The sequence below is a fragment of the Tenrec ecaudatus genome, chromosome X (genome assembly GCF_050624435.1).
Source record: "Tenrec ecaudatus isolate mTenEca1 chromosome X, mTenEca1.hap1, whole genome shotgun sequence".
Lineage (NCBI taxonomy): Eukaryota > Metazoa > Chordata > Mammalia > Afrosoricida > Tenrecidae > Tenrec > Tenrec ecaudatus.
Genome location: NC_134548.1, coordinates 12921701 through 12936104, shown reverse-complemented (window position 1 = coordinate 12936104; position 14404 = coordinate 12921701). Strand labels below are relative to the sequence as shown.

Genomic DNA, 14404 nt, shown 5'->3' with positions numbered 1-14404 from the left:
TGGAGGGCACAGACCAGTAGCTCGAAATTAGAGGAGGGCCGAGAGAATGGAGAATGAGGCTGGCAGCTCCAGGGTCACAACACAGGAGTTTATGACGACTCTGCCTTAAAAGGCCTAGCCCTGGGCAGCAACATGGAAGACTTGAGTCTCTGTGTCCTCTGGTGGCTTTTCTACCAGGGCTCTGACCCTCCAAGGTCCTCCCAGCAGGTATGATAGTAGAGGTCCTATAAGAGGGATCTCATTGAAATGAGCTAGCAGAATGCAAGAGCTAAGCCGTATGTGGCCCCATGTAGCCAGTTTCCCTTATAGGCTAAGTTCCTAAACTTTTTTGGCCTCTCATCTCCTTTTCAGAAAAATAAATTTGCTCAGTGCCCACCCACTTTGGGAAACGCTGCTCTATAGCTACTTGGCCATTTTCCTAGACTCTCCACTGGTTCCCTACTCCATGCCGGCATGTTGCCATGGCAATTAAAACCTTTTATCTTATAGCCCTAGTACCCAGGATAAAGTGTGGGTATCTGCTTTTGCAATGCACCTGGATTGTTCTGGTATCTCCTTAGGGGGCACTACCCACCCACTTTGGGAAACGCTGCTCTATAGCTACTTGGCCATTTTCCTAGACTATCTTATTTAGTTCACAGTTTGCAGGAACACAGGACGCCATTACTTATCCAGAAGCGCTAGCTCTCCAATGACCCAAATCTAATATTTCTTTTCAGCCGAGCACAACTGGAGAACAAAAAACCAAGCCCACGCAAAACAGTGTCCGAGCTCTGCGAGGCCTCGGGCTCTTTCCAGACCTGGTAGGTTAAGGAGCATGGGTAAGTCTCCATTGTCTCATGAAATAATCGCATGAAATAGGACTTGTATTTCTTCGTCTATGACATCATCTAAGTCGTCTGCTCTCTCTAAAATGACTCCGATCACATTGAGCTTTTCAAAATTTTTATTTAATGAAATGTGGGAGCCAGGAAAGGCTTATTTCCTTATTCTCAGATGTTAGTTCACACATTTTTATATGGACCATGTATGCTTCTCCAGGCCCTTGTTTGTTCGGTCACATGGTAATCTGGCCAAAGGCAATCGCTTTTAGCATAAGGGTGGAACCTTGGAGTGGGTCTTGTAACCTGCTAGGATGGGTTCTCCCTGCTGACATTCTTTAGTCTAGATAATGTTGTGTCTTTAGAGCAGGGCCCGGCAACGGGATGGCTGGTTTCGTTTTACTGGTGTGGTAGAATATAAAACAAACCAAACAATAAAACCAAACTCAGTGCCATCAAGTCGATTCTGACTCATAGCCACACTCTAGGACAGGGTAGAACTGGCCCCTGTGGATTTCTGAGAACGCAACTTTTTAAAGGAGTGGAAAGTCTCATCTTTCACTCTTGTAGCAGTTGGTGGTTGCAAACTGCTGACCTTGGGGTTAGCAGCCCACTCTGTAACCCACTACTCCACCAGGCTTCATGGAAGAAGATATTCATAGGTAACGATACCAAAGACCATTGGCCATTTTATGTGTACACTTCAGTGACGTTAATTATGCTCACCACCATATGGCGGAACCATCACTATGATTCCTTTATAAATATTTTAATCACCCTTAGCAGAAAAGCAGCCTGTTTTTGCAAATCAAGTTTAATTGGCACACAATCACGCCCTACTGTTTGCAGTCAGCTGAGTGATCACTCAGGAACTCAGAGGGCTCCATGGTTCTGCCTTGGGCTCTGAACCTTGTGCCAGGGGCTCCTTGGGAGAAAGATGAGGCTTTCTAAGTACATCAAGAGTTACAGTCAGGTTGCAGTGTAGCAATGATGAAACATACATTTTTCCTCTAGTTCTTGAATGTTACCTCCCTGCCACTCTCATGATCCCAGTTCTACCTTACAAATCCGGCTGGACCTGAGGATGTACACTGGTACAGATAGGAGCTGGAAACACAGGGAATCCAGGACAGATGATCCCTTCAGGACCAGTGGTGAGAGTGGCGATACTGGAAGGGGAGAGGGAAGGTGAGGGAGAAAGGGGGAACAGATTACAAGGATCTACACATAACTTCCTGCCTGGGGGACGGGCAGTGGAGAAGTGGGTGAAGGGAGACGTCAGATGGTGTGAGATATGACAAAATAATAATAATTTATAAATTATCAAGGGTTCATGGGGGAGCGGGGAGCAGGGAGGGAGGGGCAAAGTGAGGAGCTGATCCCAAGGGCTCAAGTAGAAAGCAAATGTTTTGAGAATGATGAGGGAAACAAATGTACAAAAGTGCTCGACACAATGGATGTATATATGGATTGTGATATGAGTTGTATAAGCCCTCAATAAAATGATTCAAAAAACAAAGTTACAGTCTCAGAAATCCACAGGGACAGTTCTACCCTGTTCTACAGGGTCGCCATGAAGTCAGAGCTGACATGATGGCAGTGGGTTGGGTGTGGAGTTTGGTTGCGAAGTCAAGTCAGAGACCCTGCCGCCCTTTCCAGTCTGATCCTTTTAGAAAACCGTGTGTTGACCCCTGGTCCCGCTTTCCCGCTCACTTCCTGTAGTTGAAGCAGCCCCCTTTATAGGTGGTAGCTCTGCCCACTAGAGGCCTATTGACATTTCAAGTCCTACCAGGTAGATTTCTAGTCGATTTGAGTACACTTGCTGAGCAAGTACAAAGACCGATTTCTGAAAGTCCAGAGCAGAGCAGTGGCCGAGAGTGTGCCTGTGTGGACCGTGTGTGCCAAGGGCTGGGGAGGGCGCACTGGCTGCCCGCTGACTCTGCTTCCCCACTGTCCACAGATTATCTGCAGAAGCAAAACGCCCATAGAAATGGCCCTGAAGGAGAAGATTTCTATGTTTTGTCACGTGAAACCTGAACAGGTTAGTGCTGCGCCTCAGGTCTTGTTGCTTTGTGGGCACCGCCCCCCATGCCACCATGATGCACCTCTTGAATGATGGGGTTCCTCTCCACAGCATTGAGAAAAGCTTTCGGGGCTTCAGCCAGCCATGGCTCCCTTTGTCCTTAAGTGAATCATCTAGAGACGCCACTGCCTTAGAGAGCATGTGTGCTTCTTTGCATAATCATTGCGTAAGTTATAGCTGGGTGGGCTCGTTAATGCACTGTCAGTGTCTATAGAGAGAACCCAGTGATACCCCTTTATCAGCTCTTTTTTCTATGTTTCTGGAACACTCTGGTGCTGTTACTGTGATTTCTGTTTTGCACCTGAAGTCTTCGCAAATAACACAGGCACCCTGACATGCCCATTGTCACGTCTGATTGTATCAGCCGCCTCTCCTCAGCTCATCACTGCAGAAAGTGTCTCGCGCCTTGGCCTCAGGTCGCCTGGGCAGTCGGCGAGCCATCGATTCTTTTCCCCTGGCTCTCTTATCTCTGCCTCTTGTTTGCAGTAAGCCTCGGGCGCAAGGGATTGGACTAGAGTTCTAAGTGGCACTCAGGAAAGCACTGACTCTTGGCCCGAAGCTTCTTTTCTTCAGATGAAATCTGGGTTCTCTGCAGCCTAGAAACCATCTCATCGGGTTTCTCAGGAGGCTCTCTGATAAAGAACCTCCTGCTTCCAGCTTCTGAGTCACCATAAACGGACTCAAACCAAGATCCAAACTCACTGCCATCGAGTCAACTTGGACTCATAGCGACCCTAAAAGACTGGTTCTCAACCTTCCTTATGCTGAGACCCTTTCATACAGTTCCTCATGTGGTGGTGACCCCCAACCATAACATGATTTGCATTGCTACTACATCACTGTCATTTTGCTACTGTAATGAATCGTCACGTAAATATCTGATATGCAGGATGTATTTTCATGGTTACAAATTGAATATAATTAAAACATAGTGATGGATCACCAAAACAATATGTAATTATCTATTTTGAAATATTTATTTCTAATGACAAATAAATGCAATTTTGTCTTGAAGCATGGTGTAGCACGGGTAACAGTTTTCACACTGGGTACTCATATGTGGATGTATCTGCATGCGGGCAGACCCTCCTGGAAATGGAGAGAGAAGCCATGTCTCGGTTCCTAAGACCATCGGAAAGATGTGTTTTCTGATGGTCTTAGGTGACCCCGGTGAAAGGGTGGCTCAACCCCCAAAGGGGTCGCGGCCCACAGGTTGAGAACTGGTACTATAGGACAAGGGAAAGTGCCCCACATGAGTAACTTTTTACAAAAGGTAGAAAGCCCCATCTTTCCTCTTTGGAGCTAGCTGCTGGTTTAAAGTTGCCCCATGTGAGTGGTTAACCCACCTGGTGGTTAGCAGCCCGATGAGTAACCACGATGCCACCAGGACGCTTCAATATAAGCCTGAATGAACGACTGTAAAATATGGGGTGGCAGGTTTCAGGGAGTTATAGACATTTATGTGTTGGGAAGGCTTTTTTGGTTTTGGTCAGTTTTTTTTTTTTGTATCCTGCTATTGGTAAGGAGTCCTGATGGTGCTGTGGGTTAGGCATTGGACTGCTAATCCAAAGGTCAGTGGTTCAAACCCACTAGCCACCCCTCTGGAGCAAGATGAGGCTGTCTGCTCCTGGACAGATTTATAGTCTTAGAAACCATATGTAGGGTCACTTTGAGTCACAATCCACTTGATGACAGTGGGTTTGGGTTTCCTATGAATAAATCATCTTTTGTGTACCTACTTAATTATTTTGTTTTCAGTTTTCCTAAGTTCATTTTGTATTATAAGGATAAGGAAGGTCCCAATTTATTCTCATTTTTTAAAACCCTTTTCCATGTGCATTTTTCCTTCAGCTCATTCACTGTGATCTCCTCAATGGATGCACCTTCCCTCATGGCCACTCCCACCCCTTTCCCCCTCCACTCTACTCCTAACCCTTCTGAGCTTGGTCCTTGGGCAAATGCTGCCCCCTTGATGTCCAGTTGTTGACCATTCTAAGATGGTAACTAGTACCGAGTGTTATTGTTCCCTTGCTAGAGCTGCCCATTGTTTGGCTGACATTTTCCGCATTTCACTCAGCATTATATCCTCCAGGTTGATGCATGCTATGAGGTGTTTGGTATTCTTTCACATGGGGTGGCAGTCCATGGGTTGGACTTCCATCGGGGGGCAGTCGAGTCAAAAGTTTTATATCTCTAGGCTATATACCAAGGAGTGGGTTTATTGGCTCAGGGTATCTCTGTTCTCCCCTTTTTAAGGCAGTCGCATACTGTGCCCCACTGGTTGCCCCCTCTTGCAGTCCTACCAGCAGTGTTTGAGGGTTCTGGTCTCCTACACACCCTTGCCAGCATGTGTCGGTCTTTTTGTGTAACATTACTGTTAATGCTGGGTGGGATGATTCCTCATCGCTGTTGTGGTAGACTAAGGATTGTGAGCGTGGCTTCATAGGTTTGTTGACCACCTGGCTTCGGTGAAGGGTCCTTTCATGTTTTGGGCCCATTTTTCAATTCGATTGGCTCTTTCTTGTTGAGGTGTTGACATCGTTCTGTGCATTTTCGAGAGCGGTCTCTTGTCCCATGTGTCGTTGCCAAACATTTTTTCCCAGTGTGTGGGTTCTCTTAATTTTGAGACTTTTCCCTTTGGTCACTTGGTGGAGCCTCTTGTCCTGTTTCTGGAGGTGACTGGCTATTGTCGGTGGTTTCGGAGCTCCTATGAAGGTCCAGGATATTTACTGAATAAATATTTACAGAACTAGTTCACTGGGTCCTGTTGGTTGTTCTCTGTGTCACTGTCACACCGGGCGGGGTCGGTGTGCTGCTCTGCGCTCTAGTCTCGCTGCCCCTTGCCAGGTGTGTGTGTGTGGGGGGGGGGGGCAGGTGGTGAGAGGTGGCCAGGAGGGAAGTGGAAGCAGTGGGCAGGTGTGTGTGTGTAGCTGGGGGTGGGAGAGGTGGGGAATGGCTGGCTCTGCACTGGGGTGTCTGCCACCGCTCAGTCGGGGTCAGCTAGCAGGAGGGGGCAGGGCAAGTGGCCAGTTACAGCTGGGCTTTCGAATGGCAATAAGGCACGGTCAATGAGGCTCACCGGTTTCATATTAAACCGGCTCAGGCACCTTTCAGTTGATTGCTGTGGAGGTCAGACAACTGAAGTCTTGCAGCTGGGAGCCCATTTGGCATTGATTTGGGAGGTGGCAAGCCCTTCAATGCCCATGTCATCCCTTGTGATGTTGTGGAGAGCCTATCAGGGCAAGTGTGAACAGAACCACAGCCAGCCACCACCTGATTTTTCAGGGAGCCTGCTCCCCTGAAAGGGGTGTCAGCCGCTCCATGGGAGAAAGATGAGGCTTTCAACTCCCTTCAAGAGCCACAGTCCCGGAAACGCACAGAGGCAGGTCTACTCCATCTTTTGGGCTGTCGTGAGTCAATGGAAGTGACTTTTGAGCTTGAGTTCCCTCTAACCAGGAGTCCACGGTAACACCCTCAGCTGCCCGGCAACTCCTCCGAGGGACAAAGTGGTGGCAGTGGGTGTCTGTGAAGCCTTGGAAATCCCATGGGACAGTTCTATTCTGGCCTATAGGGTCGCTCTGAGTCGGAATTGACTTCAAGGGAGTGGGTTGGGTTTGTTTTGGGGTCTCCTCTAACAATTGCACTTCATTTTATTACGATCGATAAGGACGTGCAGGTAAGTGTACCTCAGTACAGGGAGCAGGGAACAAGTGTCTAAAGGGTTCTGCAATGAAGTTAAACTATCTTTAGGTTCCGGGCGCAGTGGCGGGGCAGTGGGGGAATGCTTGCCTTCCAGCTGGGACACGTGGGCTTTGCTTCCTGACGCCTCACGTGCCAACACCACTGGTCTAGCCCTGGAGGCTTGGCATGTTGCCATGATTCTGACCCAGTTTCAGTGAGATCTGCTTCGGTAAACCAGCCCTAAGGATCACTACCACGTGCCCGCTAGTGATCTTGTGAATGAAGTCCTCGTGAGGTGGTGGGGGACTTCATGGCAGCTACCCCCAAGCCCCACCCCCGATGTGTTAATTCTCACTCTGAGTCTGGTTGCTGGACTTCTGCCTCTCTCAAATCCACTTACACCAACAGCCACAGCCTCTCTTGGGGTTTGTCTCGTTCTCAAGCCAAAGTCTGTCAGGATGTGGCTGTTCGGAGCCTGTTTCGTGCCAACACGGTCTTTTGTCATCATTTACCAGGTAATTGGTATCCATGACGTTTCCTCCCTGTACCGCGTGCCTGTGCTTTTGGATGAGCAAGGCATAGTCAAGTATTTGAAAGAGCGCTTGGACTTGCCTATTACAGATTCTGCAAGCACTTTGCTTTCCAGGTGGAGCAACTTGGCGGAGAGGTATGTGAAAGGGATTTTGCTCACGTGATCTTTTCATCTTTCTTGGGTTTGGGATGGGGTTAGGCGTGGGGTGAAGATTTGTTTAGAGTCCCCATGCCACGTTCAGCTTTCTGTGGATGTAGTTGTTCCGCGGATCTATTCAAATCCATTGTCAATCTTTACATGGGTTCAAAGCCCATTCTACAGGGGGCCCTAGTGACACACAGCTGCTAACTAAAACATTCCAGTGTGTACTCACTAGCTCCAAGGGACAAAGATCTGATGACCTGTTCGCATCAAGAAAAGCCCATGGTCAGTGGCATGTCACTAGGCTTGGCGTTATCCAGGGTGGGTGACTCCTGGTGTGAATCCCCCTCCCCCGATGGGGGCTCTCCTTGAGTTTCAGATCATAGTGAATCCTTAGTATTGTCTCCTGGCAATATAAATCATTGGATAACATGCGAGTAAGTATAGTTAGCAACCACTTAAGTGCAAACTTCCGTAGAGTCTCTGAATGCTAGCAATCCAATTGTTTTTTAAAAATATTTCTATATGGAATGATGGCCTGAATAGTTACAATGTGATTAACAACTAAGTGGACGCCTCTTTTGATGGTTCTCCTTCATTTCCTTCCATTACTACTTCATTCTTCCAAAAGTTCTGGATAGAAGTTCACAAGTGGGGATAGGTATTATCTTACCACAGACAGGGTATACCCTCAAAGTTGTTGGTGAGCCGTTCCAAAGGGCAAACGATGACAAGGATCTACATATTACCTCCTCCCTTGGGGACAGACAACAGAAAAGTGGGTGAAGGGAGAAGTCGACCAATGTAAGATGTAACAAAATAATACTAATTTTTAAATTATCAAGGGTTCATGCGGGAGGGGGTAGCGGGGAGGGAGGGAGGAAAATGAGGAGCTGATACCAAGGGCTCAAGTAGAAAGCAAATGTTTTGAGATTGATGATGGCAACATATGTACAAATGTGCTCAATACAATGGATGTATGTGTGGATTGTGATAAGAGTTGTACAAGCCCCCAGTAAAATGATTAAAAAACAAGCGATCTTGAAATTTTTTGAAATTTGAAACTTTTGAAGAAGAATGCTACATGATTCCTCTTGAATCGGTCAGTCCCGGCCCAGTAAACCATGACTGTCTGAATCAAATTGGCCAATACCAGTCCATGTAAGCTCACTGATGCCTAGAATGTTGAGTTTTATGCGTCCCACTTCCTTTTTTACGACTTCCGATGTTCCCTGATTCATACTTCGAACATTCTGAGTTCCGATTATTAGTAGATGTTTGCAGCTGTTTCTTCTCATTTTGAGAAGAAATGTGCCCCACCAGCACATGAAGATCCGGAAGGCTTTTCCCCCAGTGGCAGCATGACGGTCGACTCCACTGTGAGAAGGCAGCTCTTCTTCAGTCATTGTGAGTGCCTTCTGCTTGAGGGGCACATCTTCTGGCACGATCTCTGTCAACATTTTGCTTCCATTCGTGAGGTTTTCCGTGTCTGACAGTGTTTCCCTGCTTTCCACAGCGTTTTCAGTGGATAATGCCTCCGAAGTGGATGGCCTATCCCTTCTTTGCAGTCTGTTATTCATCTGGAAGCTCCGCTGACACCTGTTCCCTTTGGGTGACCCTGCTGGCATTTGAAATACTAGTGACGTAGCTTCCAGCATCACAGCAACACACAAGCCACCACAGTATGACATACTGACCGATAAACACTGGTTATGACTAATGACAGAGATATTTTATTTAAAAAAAATTGCCCCGAGGCAAGAGCTACACTCTTGGCTGGCCTAGAAGTACTCTGGGAGCCTGACCTGGATATTGGAGAGGGCCTGAAGCTGGCCTTGTGGGCGCAGGCCACCTTCCAGGACAATGGTGCCCCAGTGAACTCATTGGCCCCACCTGCTGCTTCCTCCCTGGGGCAGTTCAGACAGTGAGGGGGTGGGCCGTGCTCACTCCGGCCCTGCTGCCTCCTGGGCACAGAGCTGATGTCTCCCTCCACCATTGTCAAGTGTGGTGTGAGGGCCACGACCACATTCTGGGACAGGGAGCATCGTCCCCTGACGTGGGACGCTTGGCTCGCACAGATCCTGAATATCACCTTCCTCTCTATTATTTGCATTCTGCATGTGGAAGTGGAAAGAAACAAGGAGTTGGGAAATCTCCTGAGCACCATGAAACGCAGCAGTAAATTCTGTGTCAGCAGCCTTCCCTTCGGCACTTTAGTCACTTTGCTAGGAAGTCACCTTCCCTGTCACTGTGTGAACTCGTAGCTCGGGGCGCACTTTCTCCACTCGGGCTGAGCTGTTGTCCTCAGAGGCTGTGTGAAAGGTTGCCTTCAAAGCTCTCAAACCCCCTTTTGCCTCAAGAGATAATTTGCATATACTTCAGTGCAGACTGGTTGTTTTCTTTCTCCTCCTGTTCTTCTTTGAAAAAATTTCCTGACAAAAGCAGCACAAACGATTGTGTCTAAAATGTAATGGAAGGATCATATGGACAAGGGAAAGCTCCTCATAAAAATGATCTAACAGGCATGTAATATGTTCAATTGTTCTCTGGGCAGCATTCTTTAGGCAGATCATGAATAACCAGACTTTTGTGGCCCAGCTGGGATCGTTACAATGTTTTACGTAGACACTCGGATTGCCTTTTCTCATGCAATGTCACCTTACAAAGTGAAGATTGGCACGGTGCTTATTGACACGCAGAGCGCATTTTCTTTTACAATGTCCCCTGAAAAAATGACCTCAGATTGATGTCTGTGTTTCCCCGTCTGTGCCGGCTTCTAGCAACCTGCTTTGGGATTTCGTCTGATTTGGGAAAGCTGGGGGCTTACTGAGTTTAGTTACCTGGGGGGGGAGGGGGATTTGGAATCAAGGCTACCAAGTGCAAAGCTCTGCGCTCTCCGGGCTTTCCCAAGTGCTTTGGATCAAGAATGGGGGGTGTCCTGGGTGCGTCTGTGATGTTACATTGGTGCCTCTAACCGGTCAGGATGTCTTCCTCTGCAGGTATGAAAAGTTACAGAAATCATGCTCCATAGCCCTGGTCGGCAAGTACACCAAGCTCAGGGACAGCTATGTCTCGGTCTTCAAGGCCTTGGAACACTCCGCCTTGGCCATCAACTACAAGTTGAATATCATGGTGAGTCCTGACCTGTCGTATTTTCCGTCATTCACCCCACTAGGTCATCTTTCAGAGAAGCAGGTTGTGTCAGGGGTCCCCCAGGCCACTCAGCACTTGTGTAGTTGTATTTGTAACTGCGATGTATTACAACAAAGGAGTCAGCAAGTGAGCAGAGGGCAACGGTGAGTTTAATGAAGCTTGGGGAAAACCAGACTCTGAGCTTCCAGAATCCTCACCCTGTGGAGTGGCCTAAGACACACCTTATTTTCCCAGCAACAGGTAACCTGTGTAGAACATCATTGTCTACTAGGGAAGCTCCTTAGAAATTCAGTGCTCAGGGCTTTTTTTGGGGGGGAGGGGGGGACGTTGGTGGCCACAGGGGCACTTCCTACCTAGCGTCTTCCAAAATTTCTGGCTTCTACAAGGACAGCAAGCCTTCAGCAGAAACCATGCTGTTTGTACCAATGGTTGAAACCACTCTAGTCAGTTAGTGGGGGATTCTTCTGGACATCCAAGGCCACGGATGCCAGGCCCAACGTTTCAAGCAGGCCTTTCCAGTGAGAACAGTATAAGGCACAATTTCTGAAATCAATCTTAGCATGTATCTTATGATTATTTTTAAAAAAGTATACTGTTTTGGGCTACCAAGAAAATAGTACACCCCCCCCTTCTTTTCAGCACTGGAATTAGATCTAGATTTAAACATCTTATTGTCCTGTTTCTGGAGGTTGCTGGTGCTTTTGGCTTGTGGCCACAACCCTCCAATCTGCCTGTGATCACACTGCTTTCTCCTCGTCTCTCTCTGTTTGTGTGTAGTTTCCCCGCACCCCTATTTAGGATCCAGGGTTGTTTTTTTTAAAATTCTGGAATAATCCAGAAACATTTCCCCATCTCCAGATCCTTACTCATGGCCACACAGTCTTTGCCATACAAGTTGATGTGACTCAATTGCTTGAACATATAAATGTATCTTTTTGTCATGACAAGGATGTCAGTGGTTTTTTTTGAGACCATTATTTAGCTACCACGATGGGTACCACAGTTTCAGTGAGCCTTAGGATCTTGATTTAAATAATACAACTTTGCTATAGCGAGCAAAAAGATACATTTATATGTTCAAGCAATTGAGTCACTTCCTTTTTTTAGTCACTTCCTCTTAGAAACACAAAAACAAACAAACAAACAAACAAGCCTTTCTGTGCTCTTTCTAGTCCTTTCTGTTCGAGTCACATTTTAGCTTTGTCCTTTCAGAGCATATTTTTCACTTCCTGTCTTGTTCCCCCGTCAGCTTCCCAGCACAACCAAACACCTGTACCAAAGGAAAATGACTACAGTATGGACTTTTAAAAACCTGCAAAATTTTGTATTCAAAAATAGAACTTTTACCAAAGAAATACTGAAATAATCTAGTCCCACAGGAGTAGTATGTGCACAGCTTTTTTGTTTATTGGAATTCATTACATGGGCCGCTATGAAGTAGTGTTCCTACCACGTTTGTTTGTTGTCCTGTGGGGACTTGCTTGGCGTCGTAATGCTGGAAGCTACGTCACTGGTGTCTAGATTTATACAACCTGTCTCTGGAAATGAAATCAACACCAATATCCTGTTAGACCCTCCGTGTATCTGGTTCTCAATCTCTCCCTCTGCCCTCCCCAATCCTTCCTCAATATCCCATCCCTCCTCTCTCTCTCTTCCCAGCCCCTTCCCTGACCTAGTAATCAGCAAAGTCTTGGCCTTTGGTGGATAAAGTTTCTTTTCCTTTGTAACCATGGTGTTATTATAGATTTATATCAGTAAGATTGACTATGTTTGCTAATAAATAGCATGTTCTCTAGTTGGGCCATGCTTTTCAGGGTTTCAGAGTTGTCGTTGTGTTTTTAATTGATGCCTAATATTTCACTGCATGGATGTCCCAGAGTTTGTTTATCCATTCCACTATAATAGGAGTTTTTGCTATTATAGAAATGGCAACAATAAACATAGGCGTGCACCTCTCTCTCTCTTACACACACACACACACACACACACACACACACACACACACACACACACACACACAATCTTGCTTTTCAACACTTTCCAGAGGTCTTGTGCAGCAGCTTTGCCCAAAGCAACGCATCAGTCACTTGATCCAGCGAGGCAGTGGTGCCATCTTCCCCACTATCTCTTCCATCACCGCAAACGCAAACTTCCTCTTCCCCTGTGCCCAAGCCTGCTAAGGAGAGCTGCCCGCGCCCGCCATGCTGAAGCGCACTTGGCTTTGACTCCACCAGTGGCCTCAAGGGAGAAAGGCCCAGCAAACTGCTTTGTAAAGATGACAGCCGAGAAGCCCAATGAGGCAGTGTAGAATGGTGCACTGGGACTGACTTGACCCCAGAAGAGGTGCCTGTCGCATGCGGGGGTCAAGTAGACCCATCTGATGAATGAAGCCACGAGCCTTTGCATCAGCAGACTCCCCGTTAATGTCCATCCGCCAGCCTTCCCTTCATGTTCCACACTGTACCCTAAGTGGTCTTTCTGAAGTAGCCTTCGCTCTGTTTCTGTCGCCCTGCTTACCAAAGCTCTTCTCCCAGGCTCCCCTTGCTACCTCCCAGCCAACCAGGTCTCTCCTCCAGCTGGGTGGCACCTCTCCCGAGGCGTCCCCCTGCTGCACCTGCACCTGAGGTTTCACCCCCAACACCCCTGCTCTGGTGTCCCCCAAACTTTCCTTGACTTCCTCCCAGTGGGAACACACTGTGCCACATTGGCTTCCCCTCCTCCTCCTCCAGGTGGCCCTTCTCTGATGTCATCCCTTCCCTTCTGCTCAGGGTTCTGCTCATGGTGCCTGGGGCTTTCCACAGCATTCTCTGCTGTGGGCAGCGCACCATGGTTGCACGCTTGTGAGGATGCCTGAAGGTTCTAGAGCCACGAGATGAGGACTGTTCTTTTCGCTCTTCAGAGCCCAGGGCAGCGTTTGGCCTCACCAATCATCATCGGATGATGTGCCCTGGTGTTAAATGGGGCCTGTTTTCTCAGTCGTTTGTTTCTGCTTTAATGAAATGTTCTTTGCATCTCTTGGGTGTTTAGTGCATAGACTCCATTGACCTGGAGCAGGCCACCGAAAACGAGGACCCTGTGAAATTCCACGAAGCCTGGCAGAAGTTATGCAAAGCCGAGTGAGTACCTGGGATACCATAGCAGACGGCTCGGGGGCGGGTGGGGTGGGGTGGTGGTAGCGTGCGTCCCCTAGAGAGAGGCAGTTTCACCCCAGTTGACTGGTCCTGGGCCTCCGGAAAGGAGCTTGGGACACTGTTCATTGCAGGTGATTGTGCTGCCATCACATTGGAAGAGAAATGATGTTGAATTCTACCTTTAGCATCTCACTGCCATCGATTCGCTTCTGACTCGTGTAAACACTACAGGGAGGGATAAAGTGGCCCCTCTGGGTTTTCAGACTTTAAATGCATACAGGAGTAGACAGCCTCATCTTTCTCCTGTGCAGCACCTGGTGGGTTTGAACTGCTGACATTGTGGTGAACACTCAGTGCGTAGCCCACTGGGCCCCCAGGGCTCCTTTACCTTTGGAATAATAGGTCTGATTTTATTGAAAGATGCGGAGATGGATTTTACATATAATAAGTTCAAGTACAAGAATGTGAAACCCCTTTCGAGTACATTTTCTTTGTCACAACCTTCCTTGGCTGCTGGGTTATGTGTTGTAATGTAAGCAGGCGAGCACTAGGCGGCAGCATTGTATCACGAGCAGCCACATCCTCCTTATTCTTTTGAATTGTAGTCAGGCAAATGAGTGTTTGCCCAGAAGGTCTCTATGGTGTTATCTAGCCGGCTAATTTTCATTCTCCACTACTTAATTGCCAATTGGAACCCTAGGTTGATTTAACCAACTCATTTGTTTCTGATCATGTAATAAATCATAACATTTTTTCTCATAGGACTTTAAAAAGAACCTTGTGGGCCCCCTGAGTCATGGTGACCCCTTATTACAGTGGTTTTTCATGGGCTCATTTTTAGCAGTAAACCTTTCTTCCTGGT

General features: G+C 47.5%; 1 protein-coding gene across 3 annotated transcripts in view; it reads left to right on the top strand.

The window, feature by feature from the left end:
- Positions 1-14404, top strand: part of CTPS2 (CTP synthase 2) — a 107977-nt gene that overhangs the window by 19436 nt on the left and 74137 nt on the right. For all 3 annotated transcript variants that reach the window (XM_075538652.1, XM_075538653.1, XM_075538651.1), the window contains exons 6-10: positions 720-803; positions 2782-2862; positions 7101-7252; positions 10258-10390; positions 13439-13527. In XM_075538652.1, coding sequence (XP_075394767.1) covers positions 720-803; positions 2782-2862; positions 7101-7252; positions 10258-10390; positions 13439-13527 — 539 coding nt within the window. The remainder of the gene's footprint in view (positions 1-719; positions 804-2781; positions 2863-7100; positions 7253-10257; positions 10391-13438; positions 13528-14404) is intronic.